Source organism: Phoca vitulina, unplaced genomic scaffold (assembly GCF_004348235.1).
Source record: "Phoca vitulina isolate PV1807 unplaced genomic scaffold, GSC_HSeal_1.0 scaffold85, whole genome shotgun sequence".
Lineage (NCBI taxonomy): Eukaryota > Metazoa > Chordata > Mammalia > Carnivora > Phocidae > Phoca > Phoca vitulina.
Window position 1 is genome coordinate 451,505 of NW_022589788.1, and position 21,986 is coordinate 473,490.

Sequence of the window (21,986 nt, forward strand, 5' to 3'; positions counted from 1 at the left end):
GCACGCTCACACCCAGGAGAGCACGCTCACACCAGGACAGCACGCTCACACCCACTGACGGCACGCTCTCACCCACTGACGGCACGCTCACACCCAGGACAGCACACTCACACCCACTGATGGCAAGCTCACACCCAGGAGAGCACGCTCACACCCACTTACAGCACGCTCACACCAGGACAGAGCTTCCCAAGTTGAAGCGTCTTTCCCGGCCATCCTTGGGGATGGTCGGTTGGCTGCAGCTGTCCCCCTGTGGGCTCGTGCTCTGGTCCCACTATTTCTGGGTTCCTCCCATGGGCCAGTCCTGGCAACCGCACCATTTTGCTGCTGCACTCAGCGTAAGTCAAGAGTACCTGGCCTGTCCACCCTCCCCAGGGCTCCCCATTCCATGGCCACCCACTGAGTCAGGGGTGATGCCCACTGCTCTCGTGCGCCCCAGCAGCCCTTTGCACCTGCTCCTCTCACAGCCTCCCACGGGGCTGTGCCCCTGACCCCCACCTCCGTCCAGTTCTAAACAACTGACACAGTATTTGCAATACCAGAAAGATTATCATCATAGAGCACAGGCAAAAATTACTAAGTTGGATTAGAACTGGGTAACTTGTCTTTTCTCACCCTAGCTCCTACTAAGAAAGGATTTCTATTTGTTCTAGGGAGAAACCAGTAACAGGAGAAGCCAAAAGGATACAAAGACCCAGACTGCCCAGGGTGGTGGCCACAGCACAGAAGGACGGCCACAGGGGTGACAGGTGCTGCCATGGGCACCAGGAGCCAGAGGTACCAGGACAGGGCCTGTGAGGACCCGTCTTCTGGAGCATGACTGGGAGTTACTGCCTAGGATTGGGATGTTCGCTGCTGTGTTCAGCCGCACGCAGAACTCCGACCGTCTCCCTGGGCCCCGGCCGAAGGCCCATTCTGAGCAGAGCAGGCACAGACCCGACCTGGACCAGCACGAGGAAGCCACAGCTCCCGTGGGAGGGGTCCCACGCCAGGCTACATTTTGGGGGTGGCTCCAAGGGCAGAGGGCTCTACAGGGCGGCAAGGAGTTCACAGGAAATCCGAGAAGACAGCGCATGGCAGATGGTTCCAAGGAAGAGCGCGCTCCGCATGTGAAGGCGTTCACGGGCGGGCTTCCTCACCTGCCGCCTGCCGGCCCCATGCGGACCAGGCCCGGCTCGGGCTGAATCAAATGCAGCTTTATGGCTCTCCCTCTGTTTACAACTTGCTCAGTGGAGGCTTTTTCCTGTGAGAGAATAAACACTCTAGAAAAATCTAGGACTCCCCAGTGTCAGGAGGTTATGGATGTGCAAAGCTTCCCACCAGGGTGTCTGCTGCCACGGGGTCGGGGTCTCCTGGTCCTGAAGTCACATGACAACGGCCACCCCGCCCGCCTGGGGTGCCACGTGGAAGCTGCTGGTTACGTGTCAGCACATTCACGCACTCGTTTCTGCGTTCTCGACGGCTGACGTGTGTTTGTTCTCAGGATTCTCCTTCAAGCTGACGTTCACGTTTTACTGGCTTCCCTCACGAACTCTGAGTTACGGGACATGTCCACTTGATGCTTGTGAGTCCCCGGCAGGAAGTCGCAGGCTGGGAAAGCCTGGTCCACGCGTGAGGCGCCATCAGCACCCCGTCCACTGCAGGCTCTGCCTCGCTCGCCTTTTCTCCCAGGACCCCAGGCTCGGCGCTGGGCAGCAGGGGAGCAAGGACAAGGCCCCCCGGGACTGGCAAAGGCCGTGCCCCGGCAGCTGACCCCCGGCTGCTTGCTTGAGGTGTCGTAGGGTGGGCACGGCATCTTCTCTGCTGGCTGTGATGCCCTCATTCGGCTTCCCCCGTGGCCATGGCCACTCACCTTGCCAGAAACACCAGACAACACCCCTCGCTTGGCCGGAGCCCTGTTCCCCCGCCCCCTGCCGCAGGCCGCCTGCACCACCCTGGGTCTGCCAGGAGACGGCGCTCACCCGCCCCCGCTGGGCCTGCACAGCGTTCTGGCCAAGGTGCCGTCGCATGCACCCACTCCTAGGGCCAGCGGAGCGGCCGGGCGGGGATCGACAGGGTAGACAGGTCCCCCTGCGCTCTGCTCCGGCAGCCCGTAGCCCGTCTCTGACCACAGGGCGCCCGCTCATTTCCACCTGGACGCCTGCCTGCTGGAGACGTCTGTGCAGTCTCACTATCCCCCATCTGCCCCTGATGGCAGCACGAGCTCCCACTGGTCCAGGACGTCACTCTGCAATTTCAAGACAGTTCCCCACGTTCTGGTCCCTCAGCTGTAACACCCAGTGACACATGAATCAGTTTAGGTTGTCAGTCTCTGATCTCCAAAACTAGGCCACATGTAGGTGAGGCTCAGGGTCCAGCCTCTGGGGAAAAAAGGCCAACAGGCGGTGGGGGGTGCTGGGACCCAGAGGGCAGGGAGGAAGTGCAGCCTCAGTCTCCGTCCAGGATGTGACGTGGGGCTTGGAGATGGGCAGGGGAAGAGGCACACGCCGGCACCAGCTGCCAGGGACTGGGGTGTCTCCTCCATCCCAGCTCTGAATGGCTTTGCATTCCCACCTGCTCATCCTGGAATCCGGATTCCTCCTTAATATGGTTCCAGGACGGCTCCCTTGGAAATGAGCACTACTCACTAAGCAGCCTGCACACCAATGTGCACCTCCCAGGGCGACCAGGAGACTGCAAACAAGAAGCACTAGGCGCTGTGTCGGTTAAGTCACCAACGCTGACGAGTCCATGTGCACCAACCAGCCGCGCACTGCTTGAGCCACTTTTCTGACCTGGTCGCTCCCTCTCCGGGCCCCAGGAGCCTCCCCCTGGGGACCAGCTCCCCCACCCCTTTCCCAAGCTGCCCGCGTCTGGCCAGGGGGCAGTCTGGCCACGCTCTGTTTGGGCCAGGCCTGGGGCCCTGAGCTTCCTCTGCTCTGGTTTCTCTCCTCTGTTCCTCAGAGCCCTTCATACTTCCGCTTGGCTGGACAGGGCTGATCCTGACTACACAGCATCACTTCCACCCTGCCCACCTGCCTGCTCCCTGTGCCTCAGTCACAGTCCCGGCCCGGCTCCCTGCAGGGTCATGCAGGACCTACTCTATAAACCACACCCCAACCTGCTCACCCCTCGGCCCAGCACACGACAAGAGACCCCGCTGTGATCCGTCCATTACACAAACGCTCATGTATCCTGGCACTGAGGAAAACCACAATTGTGTGCTGTGTGGGGGACAAGCAGCACGGGGAACAGGTGTACTTACTTTTCTCATTGGGGAAGGAGTATGGTCAACCTGCATGAACTCCACTCTGTTAAATGAACAGTGGGATACATTTAGTGAGCCTGGGTCCCGTCCACACCCCGTCCAGGCCCACACTCTGTCCGCTCGTGCATCGGGCTCTTCACTGGCTGCCCACGGCCTGTCAGCCAGACGCACATGGGCACGCTTCTCCACCGGGCCCTGGCCCCGCTCTGGAGCCCCTGCTCCACTCCTTGCCCCACACCCTCCTTCTTCCGTGGGCCAACCATGTCCTCGCCCCTCCAACTCAGGCCCAAACCTCCTGCAGCACAAGCAGGAACATCTCGTCTACTTTCCTTAACACTTACTGCCTGACCGACACGTTTTACACAATGGGTGCTCAGTAAATGTCAGTCCCCTAATTACTCAGCCCACGTGTGACAGGGAAGCGTCGTCTGGGCAGCCCCGCAGGAGAGATGGCAGGAGGAAGGACAAAGGAAGGGTGGGGGAGTGAACCGTGCGCCCACCGAGCGTGAGCTGCGGCAGAAAGGTCCGGTGCTGCACCCAGACTCAACCCCAACTGTCTCAGGGAAGAGCCACGGCGAGGGGTGCAGCTCCCGTCAGCCAGGGTGGGTCAGGGTCCCCAGTGCTGCCACCAGCACAGCTGTGGTATCTTGTCCTGTTTTCTGTGTTGCATTCGTTTCCAAGCGCTTCCCCCAGCCTGGCCATCTTGGTCCCAAGTCAGAGTCCCAGGCACGATGATGCCCATCAGCCCAGCACAGGCACAGGATGGCCCCCGACCATCGTGACGACTGCGGGGACGGAGCTCTGATGGGCCAGCCTGCACCACACACCTGGTTCTGGGGCTGTGCCCGTGAGGCTCTGCAGGGCCCGGAGGGGCCGGAGGGAGGGCCAAGCTCCCGAGTCCTGTGCTAAGTGTCGCTGGGTGTCCACCGAGCTGTCCAGCATCGGGGGACTTGCAGGGTTGGGGGGCCGAGGAGAACCGGAGGTGTGTTGGAGGAAGGGCCGTGTGACCCGTCAGACCCGTGACTCTCAGGGGCCCTCAGACGTTCCCACCGGGCACACACCTGTCAGAGGCTGACGAGTCAGGGGGCAGGAGCGGGTGTCCGCCTGGCTTTGCTGAAGGAGCTGTGGTGGGGGTCTGAGCGTTAGGCCGCGGTCAGCCAGCCCGGCTGCATGCCTCTTCATATCCCTCCCCGTTCAGGCCCCATGTTACTTACTTGAAACTGGAGTTTTTATTGCGCTGAAAGCTGTTTGTTGTGACAATCTCATACTAAACAGATGGAGAGAAGGTGTTAATTAAACCATAGACGTCTACTCCCACGTAATTCATTCCAGTTTGAAGTAGAAGATGACAAACAGCCAGAGGCCCCCCGTCCGCCCGGCCCCCCATCTCTTGCCAGCCTCACGTACACGCGGACTCACTTTCCACCCAGAGCAGCCCCCTGAGGACAGGCAAGTGGCCTGAGCTCACTCTGACCTGCCCGTGCCCAGTGCTGGAACAAGCAGGTGCTTGACAAAGACCTGCCAAGTGACTCACTGACCAGGGGGTGGGGCAGGCAGACGTCTGCGCTGCAGGGACCCAGCGTCTCCGAGCGCACTGGCTCCTGGATTCCATACACACGTCTGTTCTGTGCCGGCCTCCCCAGGACACAGCACCGCAACAGAGCCGACCCACCGACGCCCCCACGGTGAACGCCGCGCTGCATGACTTCTGTTCCTCGTGCGCGGGCAGCGGTCTGGGTGAGGGCGTCCTCCCCCAAGCGAGGGACGCGCGGAGCGAGCCAGCCGGATGACCCCGCCCCAGCCAGGCCAGAAAGGCTCCACCTGGCGCGAGAGCCCGGGGAGAACAGGCAGACCCGGACTCGCACGAGTCAGGTGTGGGAGATACCCTGCCTGTGATGTGCCTGAACAGAAGATGGGGACAAAAATAAGCTAACCCCACGACGGCAGAAAGGACCAGGAACCTTCTAGAAACGTGTAACTGAGCAGCCAAAATGAACCCGAGGTGGAAAAGGTGTGCAGCGCAGAGCTGAGCACAGAAGCAGGGCCGGGGGGCCGCACGGGAGCAGCCCGGGGAAAGACAGCGGCTGTGGATCGGTTCCCCAGAAAGAAAGGAACTTGTACACCAAGGAGTGACCCCGCGTGGGCGCATCGCCCTCTCTGCCGCTCCCTGGACTCGGATGGAGCAGGGCCTCACCACTAGGTCAGCCTCTCGGGACCTCCACTGCTGTGCCAGCCGGGGCCGGATCTCCCCGGAGTGTGTGGAGCCCAGAGCACACCCTCACCCTGGTGTTGGCTGGCGGCGGCCAGTTTACCCCAGACAGGCCCCGTGGTGGCCGTGTAGCTTCCAGCTGCCCAGGGGCCCCGGCAGCAAGCATCCACCTGCAGTGTGTGGGTCACCCCCGCACACGCGACCAGCTGGATGGACAGCAGCTCCCCAGGCCACTGACTCTGCAGCCTTTAACCTAACGTGCGACCCGGCAAACTGGGACTTCCGCAGAGTCCCCGTGTTAACACACCTGAGAGAACCACAGCCCATCTCACAGAACAGAAGGCGCCGTGACGGTAAGGGGGCCGTGTGGATGCTGCCCTAGGGTAGACCGCGGGCCCCACACTGACGGACACATGGGCTGGACGCGTTCACTGTCACGGGCGCCATGATTCCTGGCAGAGGGGAGCCCCTCAGCCCCAGGACCCTCTGGGGAGCCCCCCAGCGGAACCAGTCCTGTGTGTTTTCACAGCTCCCTCTGCTTCCCACTGCACTTTTGCTTTGACAGAAGCTTCTAGTAAATGAAAGTGCTCTTTCTTCTCCCCCTTGGTTACAAGGTCTTACAAGTTCAGACGGCCAAGCGGGCAGCAGTCAGCTGCCCCGGGTGTGCCTGTGGAGAGGACTCACCTCTGAAGCTGTTCCATCCGCAGCACTGACTTCCGAAGGGATTCCTCCAGCTTTGTGATCTAAACACAATCAGACTTCTGGTTATCAGGCAGACTAGCGGAGAGAGCGTAGACAGCACACACTGACCCTCTCAACGTTGTAAGCCACGAGTCCGAACGTGGCCGCCACAGGAGCTGCCCTCTTGCTGTTTCGGAGTAAATCTGCACCGCGTGCAGGCCATCAGGGGCCCCGGGAGCCGGCGCTGGGAAGCCGTCTGGGCAGCGCGAAGCCGTGCGGTGTAGCCCAGCCTCAGCAAGCAGCCTCGCCCCGGTGCTCCTCTGAGCTCTCCGTCTACACCCCAGATGCGAAACTAGATGAACACTGCTGCTTTCACCAAAGCTCTGCTCTCCTTCCGTGTAGAGCAGGGTATTTATAGGGCAAACAGGCATCTTGAACGTCCTTTTGTAAGGTTTCCCCAGGGCAACCTCATAGCTGTTGTGTGTGGAAAAGTGCCTGATGAGTTCTGGGGATGTTCATGGGTCAGTGTTGTCGCAAAGTGAAACTGCCCCCGTGACCACAGCTGGGTCCCCCAAGCGGCCATGTGCCGATCACAGACGAGAACCCGTGCTGGGCCGTGGGTCAGCAGGACAGGTGCCAGCCAGGGCCCCGCCGCCTGAGACACGGTCTGGGTTAACTAGGCAGCAAGTCACGGGAGTTACCTTTTCTCTATAGAAGGTCAAGAGTCTCTTTCTGTGCTTTTCTTGAAATTCTGAAATCTGAGAAGAGAATACGTATCAGCTACAGGAACTGGCGCGGGCTGCAGCCACGCACGCTGTCCCGGAGGCCAGGGTTTGGGAGGGACCTCGGTGCAGGCCCAAGCACACTCCGTTTCCCTACACCCTGTCCCCCGGTCCGGGCGTGGGCTCTGCTGGCTGCCACCCCGTGCCTGGAGCCAAGCTCACAGCCGGCGGTGTGTGCAGCGGCGCGGGCCCAGATGCACACGCGAGCGGAGGCCGCGTGCTCCACACGGAGGTCACACAGACCACAGGGCTGCACCACGCCCCTCGCTTGCATCCTCAGTGGTGCTCAGGGCCTCGCCATGGGACGGGACACAACCCAGTGGGCCGATCACAGTGTACCATCCCTCTGGCCGCAGCAGTGGATCACGGGACGGTCTCTTGACCAAACAGCACCCACGGGGAACACCCTGGACATGCTACGTGGATGGGGCTGGCCAGGAGGGCACAGCGCCAAGCGGAGCCCAGAGAGCCCAGGGACCTTTTCTGGACCCCCAGGGCCCACTGCACCTGGGACCACCTCTGCTCTTCCATTTAGACGGGCCCCAACTTCCGCATCTGCGGTAGGTTCCTGAGAAGACCAACTAAATCAGAAACAGCGATCTGTGATTTACTCAGGGGAAGAGAGAGCCACGCCACATTGAGGGAAGTTCTATTTATTTATTTAATTTGTCAGGGGGCGGAGCAAAAGGACAAGCAGGGGGAGGGGCAGAGGGAGAAGCAGGCTTCCCGCTGAACAGGGAGCCTGATGCGGGGCTCGATCCCAGGACCCTGGGATCATGACCTGAGCCGAAGGCAGACGCTTCACCGACTGAGCCCCCCAGGTGTCCCTAAGGGAAGTTTTCAGACAATGATGCCTCCCCTCTGGGAACACCACCCTGTAACTGCTAAAACTTGATTCTGCTCCCCCCGGGCAGGGTTCCTGCAGGACTGGGATGTGAGGCCAGCATCCTCTAGGTCCTACACCCCATCAGTGTACCCCAGGACTCTGCTTAGTGGGCAGACATGAACGGCGGCTGGTGCTGTCCCCAGGCTCACTGGGCTAGCACAGACTGAGGGAGAAACCACCATGGACCGGACGGCCAGCCCACAGAAGGTCTTCAGTGCCTCCTCTATGGCCCGGGCCACCTCCAGAAGACAGGACCACGGTCAGGAGTGACAGCCTCTTCCTATCCTCCTGCATCTTCCCAGGGATTCCACACCCTCAGGGGTCTGGAGGACACACCGCATGGGGCCCCTGCTCCACAAGACAAGGGCCGACGGACACAGGCTCTGCCCGGAGCATTAGTCTGTGGTGGGGGCACCACGAGGGGCCTGCAATGTCACCCCCATGGGCATCTTCGTCTTCATGAGGCCACGTCCCAGAAATGTCCTTGATGCTCGGCAACAGCTCTCAGGTCTGGCTCCCAGGAGGGGGTGAGGTGCTGTGGGACAGAAGGGCCAGCCAGGTCCTAGACTGGAGGCGGGGGCTGCGCACAGCGGGGAGGCGTTCTGGCAGATCTAGAGGCACCCCCCCGCCAAGTCGCCTTCAGCCAGGACTAGGCCGACAGTCTGTTCGCTTGGTCTCATTCCTCAACGGGTTCTGTACCTGCGGCAAGAAGAGGGTATCACACACCTCTGACCCCTAAACCTCGTGTCCTGGTGCAGGGTCCACTCTGAGAAACAGAAAGCAGGAGCATCTGGAAGTGACCACAGGATGGCCCACCTGGAGCATCCAGGAGCGGGGCTGTGTCCACGCCGGCAGGTGGGCTTGACCTCAGAAGAGCTGGGGCTCAGCAGGGCCTGTGGGCGGGCCTGTGGGTGTTTTGAGGACAGGCAGAGGACAGGCAGAGAACAAGTGTGCAGGCCTCCGCGGCTGGCACAGACAGGACAAGGCAATGAGGCCACAGCAAGGACCGGGCCACGGGCAGAGCTGAGCCGGGAGAGGGGCCTGTGGATGGGATGCCGAGTCCCGAGGGGCCTGGTGCAAGTCCAGGGGCAGCGTGGACCCCTGTGGCCATATGCCACCCACCTGTACCAGGCAGGGGCCAGCCTCCGGGACTCCAGGGTGTCAGGCCCCTCAGGCTGAGATGCTGCGGCCTTGACCAGGGCGGGGGATATGGACACCAGCAGAACAAAATGTAAAAGGGCCATGACCCTCATCTGGTACAGAGTGCCCTCCTGCACGGAGGGGGCACCCGTTCCGTGAGATTTTTATGAAGTGCGGAGGCTGAGGAAGCCCAGACCAGGAGCTGAGCATGTACGCACCCTCTCTGCCGGTCCCTGTGACGGGCAGAGGAAGCTGTGGGACAGCTCGGCGCACCTGCCACCCGGTGGGTCCATCCCCCTGAGGGGCAGCCAAGTGTCCACGCTCTGACTGACCGACACGGGCCAGCCCTGGCTCAGGGAGCTGCTCAGGGGAAGGAGGATTTCTGCTTCTTCCAAACTAGATCAGGAAGGGTGACCTCCTGACCGCCTCCTTGGACCCCTCTGCTGTGGTTCTGACAGCCATTCGTGCTGCGGCCTGACGGTGGCTTTACGCTCTTAAAGTTACTGTCGATGTGGGTTTGGTCCGTCAGTGCTTCCCTACCAGAAGTTAATACCGAGAGGAATTTACGATACCTACCAATTCATTCAAGAGTAACGAGCCCAGTACGTTAATGTGTGTGACGATGCGCTATCCTGTCGTGAGGCCTCTGGAAACTCCACTTCACACCCGGACAGATGGGCACGTGGCCATGGGACGTGGCCCAGAGGTGTGAGGGAGGTCCCTGGCAGCTGCCTCCGCAGCCCAGCCCCCACCCCTGCACGGGTGCACGCTCTGCGGGGCTGTCTGGAAACGCCATGTCCTTGGTGAGACTCTTGCAAGCACGGGGCTGCCCGTCGTTGTGAATGCCGTGGGTCTGAGGACCTCCCAGGCCCGATCATGGGCGGCTTCTGGGGCACGTGCGTGTGACTGCAGGGCTACACGTAGATGGCAGAGCCGTGACACCGTGGGGCTTCTGGCTCTGTCACAGCTGGAGCGCGGCTGTGCAGAGGGGAGGTCTCGGCAGGGCTGGTGGAGCCAGACAGGCACGGGCCCAGAATGGTCAGGGTGGATACTGCTCTCCCTCGGCCTGCTGCCCCAGAGGAAAGGTCCTGGCTGGAGGCAGCTCCTGGATGCTGCCCCGCTCAGCCTCCTCCCCCAGAGGGTAGGTGGGAGGCGGCCCGCAGGTAGCTCCGTGTTAACAGAACGGGGAGAAGCAGGATGGCTGGGGGCTGGAGGGCTCCCTTCTCTCCCAAGCGGCTTCGTGGACAGAACGGCGGCCCGCACCTTGTCCAGGGACGGCCGGGAGGCCAGGCATCTGGGGCGGGACGCGGGGTGAGCACGGATTCACAACACTAGAGGGAGGGGGAGCAGCAGGTGAGATGTGGGGGTGAGGCAGGCGAGGTGAGGGGAGCAGGGCTGGGAGAAAGACAGGCACCCCGGGAGCCAGGGGAGAGCATGCCCTCGTGGACCGTGACCCTCAGAAAGGACAGCCTCACGAAGCAGCCGCGGCCTCGACGTGGGGCCCTTCCAAACCTGAACCGTCAGGTCTGCCCCAGATCGTGAGGGTCAAACGACAGCTGCGTCCCTGTGCACAGCAGCGACGACCGAACACGGCCAACGGCTTCGTCTCGGCGAGGGCAGCCACAGGAGGCAGGGAACCCCAGGAGGGACTGGTCTCCAGAGCTTGTAACACCCTGTCTCTTCTGAGGTCATCACAACAGCGAGTCTCCGATGCCGGGCGGGCGGACAGGGGTCACACTGAACAAGCCACGCGTTGAGCTCACCTGGCAGGTCTCTCTGGAGTATTTCTGACACAGGCTGTCTATGCCCATAAACAGCGCCTGGATATCCGCGTCGGTCTGAAAGGGAAGGGAAGCTGGGGTCCGTGTTACTGCTTCCAACACGGTGTACAGACACCGGGGAGAAACATCTAGAATTAGCCACAGACGACGCAAACAATCAGCACCCCACATACCATCTCCAGGGGGCCTGGGAGGCTCGCCTGTGTCCTGGCTGCTGGTGGCTGTCGGTCAGTCCAAGGACTGAAGGGCAGTGCTAAGGGGCTCTGGGCACCCACCGGAGGGCAGAGTGGCCTCGACCACAGGGGCTCATCTGTGCGGTGAGACACACCCCTCCTTGGAAGGACACCCCCAAAGCCAGGCTTTCATGGTGGAAACACACGGAACTCAGAAGAAGGAAAAAAGCTGAGGAGAACGCTTTCAACCAATCACAAGTATGTGCAAGATACTTAACAAGCAAACATAAAGTATTTAAAAACATAAGGGTTGAAGGAACGGTGTTTGCCTACTTCCGAGCCCTAGTGCAGACCTGCCCTGCCTCCTCCCCGGACCACAGCAGCAATAAAAGCCCGGGCAGCAGCCATCCTGCGGCAGGAGTCTGGGAGGAGCGGCCATCAACCAGAAGGAACGGTACAGACACACACCAGACCGAAAAGGTGCAGGAAGAGTCTTGGGCGACCCCCCTGTCTGGTCTTTGGTCTGGACTGTAAGCAAGTCATGAAGGTCAGGATGGCGGTTTGGGGGCCATCTGTGACCCCAAACTCCACTAAAACAACAGTGAAACTAAATTAGGTCAGTGGTAGAAATTGGGGATTGTACCTTGAAGGGCCAGGGCCTTCTGGCAGGAATAGTGGAGGGGCCAGGAGCAGGTCTGGCTTTGGGATATGAGGGGGCTGGCGTGGTGTCAGCACAGCGGGGGTCCCCGCACAATGCTGCCTGGACAGACCACTGCACACGGGGCGGCACGGCCCACAGACAGGGCCCGGGGCCTCCAGGTTCGTGTGAGCCCTGCTCTGCACCAGCTAGACCTGCCACCCCGGCACGTGGCCTGACGCCTCCGAGCCTCTGTCCTCCCAGTGAGGCCAGCAGAAACGAGAGCCTTCCCCGAGGGCCATGCGGAGTTCCCCCGAGAGCGTGGCTGAGCCTGGTGCTCAGCAAGTGGGGACCGTGCCTGTCTGCAGAGATACGTTACACACACACAGACGACCCCAAACTAGATGAAGAGCTCCATGGACCAGAACTGCAAGCACCTGGAAACGCTGTCACTGGTCTGTTAGGGTCCACTGCCTTCTGAGGGAGGACTCAATCATTCTACGTGTGGCAGAGGCCCCAGTGGCACCGGAGGCTGTGGAGACAGAGCAAACACGGGTTCCCCAGTCCAACAAAGGCCCCCGCCGCACAGACGGCGGCATCTCCGTGCAGCCAAGCAGGACAACTGCACGGACAAGTGTCATCACACAGCACAGCCACGCTGCGGAAGGAGACAGACGAGGAAGGAATACGATCAAAGCACCAAAAAAACATTAATGTCCATTAAAGAATTCTAAGCTCAGTGAAAATATGCTTCAAAATAGAGGCAAAAAAAAGAGGCGCTTTTCAGACGGACAAAAACCAGAGAAACGTGCCAGCAACAGAAGGCGCTGCCTTCAGGCAGGAAATGGCTCCTCGGTGGGAGCAGGGCTTTCAGGAGCCAGTGAGGAGCATGGGGGGGGACTGCGGGGTGAGCGCAGATCAGAATGGTGCCGCACACTAGCTGCCCTGTGGGGCTCCGTGCACACAGAACGAAACCACCCACCAACAGGGTAGGTGGGACAAAGACCCTTGCTTCGGCAGGAAGACCGACTGCACATTGGACTTCAGAAGGTCGAGGCCATGCCATGGTCTCTGGGGTCACAGAAATGAACCCTGTCTTGGTCTGAGTGGTGGACACGTTCAGGTCACAAACAATTCCTGGAGCCACGGACTTGTATCTGTGCACTTTTCTGTATTAGACTTCAGTAAAAGTCAGTAAAAATAACTAAAAATCCCCAAATATTTCTAAGTCAATATACTCTCAGAAAACACACAGGTCATGGGAGTAATTGAGCAGAAATTTCAAATTATTTCGAAGTGAAAGACAATAAAAATGTAAAATAGCCAAACACATACAATGCAGGCAAGGGCAAAGAGAGGGCTGCCCTAACCCCACAGCATAAATGCCAGGAGGGAGAGGCTGGGAGTGGACAGAAGCACCCATCTTACAGAACAGACTAAATCCAAAGAAAAAAGAAGAAAGGAAATGATAAGAACACAGCTGAGAACAAATGTAAAGTGAAGAGAAACACTAGTTCTCTGAGAACACTGATAAAAAGTCAATAAAACCAGGCAAGACTGTTGAAGAAAAAAGAGAGAAGGCACAACAACCATTATTACAATGACAAACGGTCATCACTACGGATCTCACAGACACTGAAAATACAGATGACTGCAGACACACTGACGATGAGAAACTTGAAAATTCAGATGAAGTGCACAAACTCCTAGTGAAAGACCACTCAGTTAAGCTGACCCAAGAATTAGGAACTCTGAAGACTCCCATATCTAATTAAAAAATTAAAACCCAAGTTAAAAACCTCTCCACAAAAAGCCTTCTAGGATCAGATAATGTCAGGCATGATTCTAACGTACCTTCTCTGAATGATCCCAATCTTAAAAAAAAAATCTGCAAGAGAAGAGAAAAATGAAAGAATTTTCAAGTCCTTTTATTAAGTCAGCAAAACCCTGATTCACCAGAACTTGAAAATGGCATTGTAAGAAAGGAGAGTTACAGGTCGGTTCTCACACGAACAGAGGTGCAAAACCCCCAAATCCCTCTGCCCATATAGACTACACCGCATCACAACCAAGTTACAGTGTTTAAAATTCTACTGTGGGTTCAGGGGCACCTGGTAGCTCAGTCGGTTGGGCGTCCGACTCTTGGTTTTGGCTCAGGTCATGATCTCCAGGTCATGAGATCAAGCTCCACATCGGGCTCCGTGCTCTTCCTGGAGTCTGCTTGAGATTCTCTCTCTCCCCCTGCCCCTCCCCCCCACTCACATGCACGCACACACTCTGTCTCTCTAAAGTAATAAATAAAATCTTTAAAAAAAATTGTACTGTGGGTTTAAAATTCTAAAAATAATTGCAATTTACATCAACAAAATAAAGTAGAAAAGTCAAATGATAACCTTGATATTTACAGAAAAACCACTTGATAGAATCCAACACGGCTCATGATAAACCTTAGCAAGAAACCCAAGGTGCACATGAATACTCCACTGGAAGCTCCACCCTAAAATCAAAAAGAGACAAAGGATGCCTGACATGCAATGAGGAACAAGAAGGCAGAGAGAAAGAAAGGGAGGAATGAAACGGAGATTAAACATTTAGAGATGATATGGTTGTGCATAGAGAGTCTAGAAAAAGCTCCAGATCAGCCAATAGCATTAAGTGAATTTAGCATGGTCACCAGATAAAAGCTAAGAAAATCAACCAAGTTTTATACACCAGCAATAAGCACTAAAGAGATGACATGTTAAGAAACGAGTATGGAGGGGCGCCTGGGTGGCTCAGTCGTTAAGCGTCTGCCTTCGACTCAGGTCATGGTCCCAGGGTCCTGGGATCGAGCCCCGCATCGGGCTCCCTGCTCAGCGGGAAGCCTGCTTCTCCCTCTCCCACTCCCCTTGCTTGTGTTCCCTCTCTTGCTGTGTCTCTGTCAAATAAATAAATAAAATCTTTAAAAAAAAAAAAAAAAGAAACGAGTATGGCAGCATCCCAAATCGATACCCGAGGGTGAAGCTGACGGTGATGCACACAGCCTCTGTGCAGAAAACCATTACTGACACTGGAGCACATCTAAGTAAAGGGAGGTGTGCCGCGCTCATGGCCTGGAGAGTCCACCTTGTAGAGACCTAAATGTTACCCACAGTATTGATGAAGTGCATACCCAAGAGACCTTGTGTGTGGAAACTGACGAAAGAAATTGATTCGGAAAGTTACATGGCAGGCAAAGGCTAACTCAGGCTAACTGTGCAACAGACAGCTCCCAATCTCAGTGGCTTAAGGGGAAATTACCCGCCCGCACATTAGCAGAAGGCTGGACTCGGTGGATGGTCTTCCACTCAGGGCCCAGCAGTTCTGCCCTGCTGGGTCACCAGCATCCACTTGGCTGAGTTGGGGGCTTTCCAGGAGATTGTTTTGGGGGCCAGGTTTGGAGTGGCATTGCTCACGGGAAGCAGGTGGGGAGATGGAGTCTAGCTGGGGGCCCAGGAAGGGCAGCAGGGCCAAGGACAGCTCCCAGTCAGGCCAGTCTGCTGTTCCAGTGGCTGGTGTCTATTTCTCTCTTCTCTTACCCAGAAAAGTCACCCCCCCAAATGCTCCATCTCTGAGTTCATACCAAATCCAGGTCCTAGCAGGCACGTGGTCTTGTCCTCCAGGTCCTGATCTGGGCTGCATCCTAGGAACTAGGCCCATCCCCACCGTGAGCAACCTCTGACCTGGGGCCTGGGGCAGACAAGTGAATCCATCCCTCAAAGGTCAGGGGGAAGACAAGAGAACAGAGCAGTCACAGAGACCCTGTGGGTGGGTGTCCTGGGGCGCCTGTCTAGAGGAGCCTCTGGTCTAGTGAGCTCCAGTCCCCAGTTCTGCCCAATGGGGGTTCTTCCTCCTCTCCCAGTTCCCCAGGGCCCTACGTGAAGTGGGCATGAGGATTAGTGCCCTGACCACTCATGGCCTCCAGGTCCCGGACACCACTGGCTTCTCCGGGGCTCAGGGCCTCCCCACTGCAGCCCTCTGCTGCAGCCATCCCCTCTCCATCTCTGCTGGAGAACCAGCCAACTGCAGTCCAAGTGCAACCCCCTTCTTGTCCACACATCCTTCTGCTCTGCTCTCTGCTTTCACCAGAGGCTCTGTCCTGCAGACCTGCCTGCCTCCCTCCCAGGTTCCCGCAGGCTCCCCAGCTTCAGTCTGCACTGTCCCCTCACCACTACCACCTGACAGATAAGGCGGTGTACTATTTTGTGTGTGCGACAGTGACAGCCCTTTTCAATGACAAACAAATTAAGAAATATAAGCGGTGACCTGTGTGTGAAGCAAAAGGAGCAGGTGTGGGCCGCTTTCGTACTGCAGGTCCCAGGAGATCAGCTTAGCCCGTTACAGTGTGTTTGGTTTTTTTTTTTCTACTTTGAAACGGTTTTATTTTAAAAGGTGAAATTTTATACATAAATATAAGATATAAAAATTCAAAAGTTCTTCGACAAGTCAATCACACAAAGCTGTTCAAAGCAGCAATTAAAGAAGTCACAAAATCAGATCACAAGTTGGATCTCCAGTGGTTCAAGTGTTTTATCCCACACAATAAAGTATGATCAGTTGTAAGATAAAATTCCTCTTCTGCATATTTTGTCCCCAAAATCTTCTTTATACCTTCAGCTCACACAATGCGAAAACTGGCTGAGGTGGCGATTCCATGGTGGTTGTCCCGGTCTTTGGCCATCAGTATGTAGCCCTGCATGCCCCAGTCCGTGCCCCAGCTGTTCTTGACAATCCAGTATTTTTTGTTCTCTGGTTCTTCTCCTTGAGAGCCATAGCCAACCACCAGAATACCGTGATCCAGGTCTTCACTGCTGCAGTTTGGATCATAACAAATGCCCTTATGATAGAACTGGAAGGTATCCAGGCTTGCATCGATCGCAGCAGAGATGGGCCCCACAGTTGCCACCGCCACCTTAAGGGGCCCCTCATCCTGATGCATGTCCGTGAAGCCAGCGTCCTTGGTGACAGACTGTTCAGGCTTGTATTTGCAGGATCCGTCCTGTGCACAGTATGGATAGGACTCCTCCGAGTCCAGGCCTCCGTTGCCCTTCACATACTGGAAGGCGTTATCCATCAGGCCACCACTGCAGCCCTCGTTGCCTTGAGACTGAGAGCAGTCCACCAGGTTCTGCTCACTCAGTGACACGAGTTTGCCAGTTTTCTGGAACATCTGTCCTTTGAGGGCACCCGTTGCACTAAAGGCCCAACAAGAACCACACAGACCCCGATTCTTCACAGGGGTTATGTAGCCTTTCTCTCTCTAGTCCACAGAGGAAGGGGTCTCAGCAAAGGGAGGTGCTTGGAACACGTTCCCCTCCTTGCGCGTCTGGACTTTAAGGCCATTCATCACCTCCTTGAATTCTTCATTGGTCAGGTCACCAAAGGCGTTCATTGCCATCGTGAAGCTGTTTCCCTTGGCTGTATTCCTGATTGTGCCGTTCAATCATTTTCATATTCTTCGCCCACACTGCTCTCCTCCATCCTTCTTCATTCTCGTCATATAGTTTCCCGTGCGCCGCCTTCCACCGGGACCAGTGCGCATCTAAGCTCTGCTCGGGCTGTGGAGCAGCTGTGGGCATTCCCAAGCAAAGGGCAGCCAGGAAGAGAGAAGGGTGCATGTCCCAAAACCTGTGGCTGGCGCAGCTGCGCAGTCTCGGTCACAGATGCGTGTCCTGCAGTCCAGAAGCTGTTTGGTTTTAACAACAACAAAAAACCCAGTTGGAACAGAAACCATCAGGGGCGCTGCATTTAGCAAGGATAGGAGTTGTTTGGTGAAACTTACTTCCCATATGTGCACACACGTAGATGCATGTGCATGCAAATGCACGTACACTGTGCCATGATATCAAGTGTCTTTCCTGCTACAGGTCAAGGAAGGTATGGTCACACAGAGCCGTAGGCAGAGACCTAAAGGCAGTGGGTGAGGGGGAAGGTGGAAGCTGCTTGGCCCCAGGAGCAGTGGCAGGGCAGAGTCGCCAGCCAGGGGACCAGGTGTCCACCAGAGGCCAGGCCACAGAGCCACGGGCATGAGGGGATATGGTTTTACTCCCAGGAAGCTGGGACACACGACCCACGTTGGCAGATCCCTCTGGATGCAGGTGAGAAGAGATTCCAGGAAGCAGGAGGGAAAGCAGGAAGAATGGCGGAGGGCGTTCACGTGGCCCATGGAGAACGGAGGAGCTGGGTCCTGGAGAGACGGCTAGAAGCGCCCACAGAATGCAGGTGTGAGGGACAGCGTCAGTGCCGTGAACAACTTCACTCTCTCACACGCACAGAGAACAAAAGAATACATACTTTTTCAAGCATGTGTAGAACATTAACAATTACTATGTATTAAGCCACAATGAAAATCTTGACAATTAAAAAAAGTAACCACATGTCCATATTCTCTGGTCACAGAGACATAAAATTAAAAATTTTCCACAAAAATAATAGAGAAGATAAAATCTAACCTCTTAGAAATTAAAGAGCACTCTCTTGAATAATTTTTTTTTAAGATTTTATTTATTGATTTGAGAGAAAGAGAGCACAAGCAGGTGGAGAGGCAGAGGGAGAGGGAGATGCAGACTCCCCACTGAGCAGGGAGCCCCACGTGGGGCTCGATCCCAGGACCCCCCCGGGATCATGACCTGAGCCGAATGCAGACGGTTAACCAACTGAGCCACCCAGGCGCCCCCCTCCTGAATAATTCTTGAGTCGAAAAGGAAGTTAAAAGAGATTAAAGACTATCTAGAAATGATAAAAACAATGCTCAAAGTGATGTACAACAGCAGGAAACAGAAGGAAACAGATCTCTCTAAATACACTTCTAGAAAAGAAAAGAGAAAATAAATGAATGGAGAGTAGGGCCCAGGAGGGCAGGGAAAGGCCAGGGGCGCCCCCTCCCTCAAAGGCAAGCCCGACCAGCTGCGCGACCCAGCAGAACCCGGCTCTACGGCCAAGGGTTTAAACTGGCACATTTCTTAAGGGAAATAAGGCGCTTTCTATTAAGTTTAAACACTTAAATCTGTGCCCTTATTTTTCCACTCCTAGGAATTTATGCTACAGAAATGTTCTTATACATATGCAGAAACATAGTAAAAAAATATTCACTGTAAAATTGAAACAGTGAAAAACTACCCTCCCCCCAGGACAACACTGAAATGCTATGCAGTCTTTTCAGAGTGTGGGTGTGCCAAAAATACCAAGTCAACTGAGAAAACACCATTTTGTAAAAAAATAAGTCACAGTAACACACACAGCAATAACTATACCCCTGCTTGTGGATATCTGTGGGAAACAAGATTTTTCTCCATTATGATTTTCTGTATCGTTTAAGTCTTGCGTGACTTCGTATTATATGTGTAATCAGCAAAAAATGATGGTTATAGATTAAAACATCAGATCAAATATGTACCTTAGAACCTAAGTATAAAGAGAATAATTATTTGCAACTAAATTTAAAGCAAATAGGTGACACTGACGTATTTCACAGAGAGGACAAAAGACCGTGTTTTAAGCCTACTACAACAGTAACCCACTTTAAACTTCCTTTCCTCCAACCCTCTTAATTAGATATGACCCCCATGGAAATCCAGACTCTATCTCCTTCTTAAGGAGCTTGTATTGTGCTGAAGAAACCTACTCAACTCATCTTCATTTCCCAGAACTCAGCACAGCAAACTACACATAGGGCCAATCTATGGTTAAGAAAGAAAGTTGTACGAGGTATTCAAAACCAAATCCTAATTGTACTTTACTCAGAAATCTTGTAAGATCTTCTAATTAACCTAGCAAAATGAAACAAAATTTCAGACCCCCCCAAATGACTAAAAACTGAATCTTGAATTAAAAAAAAAAACACTGATTAATATCCAAATAATACATATTTCAACTTACATGTTTTGAAAGTAAAACCGTGCGACAAGGGACTTTGCAAATCAAGCACTCTTCCTTGCCATCTATAAAAGAAAAGCAAACTTTATTACAGTGAGCAGCGCTTTTGAATGTAAGTGCAGGCTTCAAATTACAGTATTTCTTCAAAATAATACAGGACGATAGCACTTACATTTTCCACGTTCAGAGAATGATAAGACTGTGCATGTGGACAGAGTTGAAAAGATTCATTCAACTAATAATCCATTTTTCCTGTTTTGTCAATATGCCCCAAAATAGTGATTGTGAAGATCAACAATACTCAAACTTAAATCTATCTCAGATTTTCTTACAATTAGATTTTGTAGTGATATCCTACGTAAAATTTTTTAAATATTCAACATGAAAATAGCTCCTTGCACCCCGTCTAAGAGATGAAGCAAAGGCTTTTGTTCAGCCCCCTCAGCCTCACCTCTGCAAGACAGGAGACAGCTCGCTGGGTAGGTGCTCTGTATTTGCTGAGCTTTGGCTGCCCATAAGGCAGCTCCTGGCCGGAGAGCACAGGGCTAACGTCCCACCTGCTCTTCTCCGGGGTCTCTGGCTCAGGCCCACCTACTGCACCACTTCTTCTCCACTCCTGCCATCCTCCGTGTGGCTGGCTGCTCAGGGCAGCCTTGCATTTCCTCGCCTGCCCCCACGCGGCACCAGAGCACCCGGGTGTCGTTGGCAAATGCCTTCAGTGGGGGCAGCAGGGCCTCTCATCCTGGGCTCTGCCCCATCCCCACACGTCGGAGCTTCCCGTTCTCACAAACCAGCCTGGAGCCCAGAGCCGGCCAGGCAATACCGCACCCTCGTCCTGCCAAGCAGTGCACCCAGCCCAAACCCCGGCCTCTCTGTCTCCCCCTCTTCTGGTCCAGTGCAGCTAAGAACCAGGGAAACAATCACTTAACTGAGAAGTGCATTCACAGACTTGAGTCCAGCACTGCCCAGCTGCAGCACTGCTGGGCAACCCTCCATTTTTCTTGGGTGTTATCCCACCAATTCCCTAGGGGGGTGTTCAAACAGGCCCCCCGTATCAGTTACCAAGAAAAAAGTCATGACCTACCTCAATCTTCCTGCCTCTCCTCCACTTACCACAGAACAACTCAACTCCCTCTGCTTTCTTCCTCTGTCTCATCTCATCTCATCCCCACAGCACGTGGGATGGGGTCCTTGTGTAGAAAGACGGGGTTCCCTTCCACAGCCTCCAGAGTTGTCCCCTTTCCTCCATCCCTACAAACATGTTCAAGTGGCCCTCTTCTGAAAGCACCCACCCTCGGCAGCATGTTCCCGCCCTCTATGTCTCTCCTGGGGATTCTGGACAAGATCCCTTGGAGCACCACTACCGCCAGAAGCCATGGAGTCAAAGATGAACAGAGCTGGCTCCTAAAAATCCACGAGTTGCATTGAGGGCAGGGAAGGAAGAGACTTGACAAAGAGAGGATCCGTCTGCAGCTGATGGGTAGGCAAACTGACATTCACAAACAGTGCTTACAAACCTATTAAACATAAGCGCTCCAATAGAAGGTGTGAAAGGGCCCAAATGAGTAGTTGGCAAAAGTGCAGACTGACGCTAACGTATGAAACGAAAATGCCGGCCATCCATGCTGGGGACAGGGGGCAGCCACCTTTCTGGGTGCCTGGTCCTAAGTGCTAATGCACACACCCCAGTGCAGCAGCCCCACCCTTCTGGATACCCCAAAGGGAAAAACCACACAAGTGAACAAGTGGTGCTTAACAGCAAAATATTAGGAAACACGCAGAGCTGTTAGTAGGGAATCAGTTAAATAAATCATGGCACAGCAACTAAAAGATACATCACGCAGCCTTAAAAATAATGATACAGACTTACTTTAACGTGAAAAGAGCTCCATGTCCTATTAATAAACTCAGGTAACTACAACTGGTATACACACAGTACCACTTTTGTTGTAGAAATCTGTATCCGTAGGAAAAAGTCTGGAAGGATGTACACCAGAGCTTAAGGAGGGCTCACCCCTGAGCCACAGTCAGTAAACAGCTAAGGAGCTGTGGTCAGTGCTCCACCCTCAAGCCCTTCCACGGTTTTTTGTGTGTCCCAGCATTGGTGGCTTTTTGGAGGAATGACCTTGGGCTACTGGACCGTGCTTCAAAAAAAGAGCCGTGGGAATCAGCCTGCCCAAGGCCATGAACCCGTCCCCAAATCTGTGAACACAGACCTGCCTGCGCCGTCCTCACCCAAGCTCACCCACACCACTAAGTCCGTGGGAGGTTCCGGCTCTGACGCTGCCCTGGGACGCCAAGTCCACAAGCTCTGCTTTCTTCCCCCCACACCTCCTACCGTCACCGTCTTAAGAGATGCTCTTCCCAGAGGAAGCCCCGTCCGAGCTCCCCCGCCCTCGGCCCTCTCCTCACTCCAGTACCTTCCATCGTCACCCATGTGCTCGCTCCCCAACGTGTTCCTGGCTGTCGTGACGCCCAAGCTGTGCCCTCAGCTGCCTCCCCAGCCTCTGCCCGTGGACGGCTCTCCCCAGAACCCCGGCGTCCGATCCCGTGGACG

At 55.4% G+C, this 21,986-nt stretch overlaps 1 protein-coding gene and 1 pseudogene across 1 annotated transcript in view; both read right to left on the reverse strand.

The window, feature by feature from the left end:
* RNF212 (ring finger protein 212) overlaps positions 1–21,986 on the reverse strand; it is a 35,513-nt gene that overhangs the window by 12,729 nt on the left and 798 nt on the right. Inside the window, exons 2-8 of the mRNA XM_032395508.1 lie at positions 19,433–19,494; positions 10,709–10,783; positions 6,839–6,895; positions 6,141–6,199; positions 4,462–4,514; positions 4,307–4,360; positions 3,245–3,288 (exon numbers count right to left, since the gene is read on the reverse strand). Of these exons, the coding sequence (XP_032251399.1) occupies positions 3,245–3,288; positions 4,307–4,360; positions 4,462–4,514; positions 6,141–6,199; positions 6,839–6,895; positions 10,709–10,783; positions 19,433–19,494 (404 nt within the window). The remainder of the gene's footprint in view (positions 1–3,244; positions 3,289–4,306; positions 4,361–4,461; positions 4,515–6,140; positions 6,200–6,838; positions 6,896–10,708; positions 10,784–19,432; positions 19,495–21,986) is intronic.
* LOC116626326 lies at positions 16,173–17,172 on the reverse strand (annotated as a pseudogene).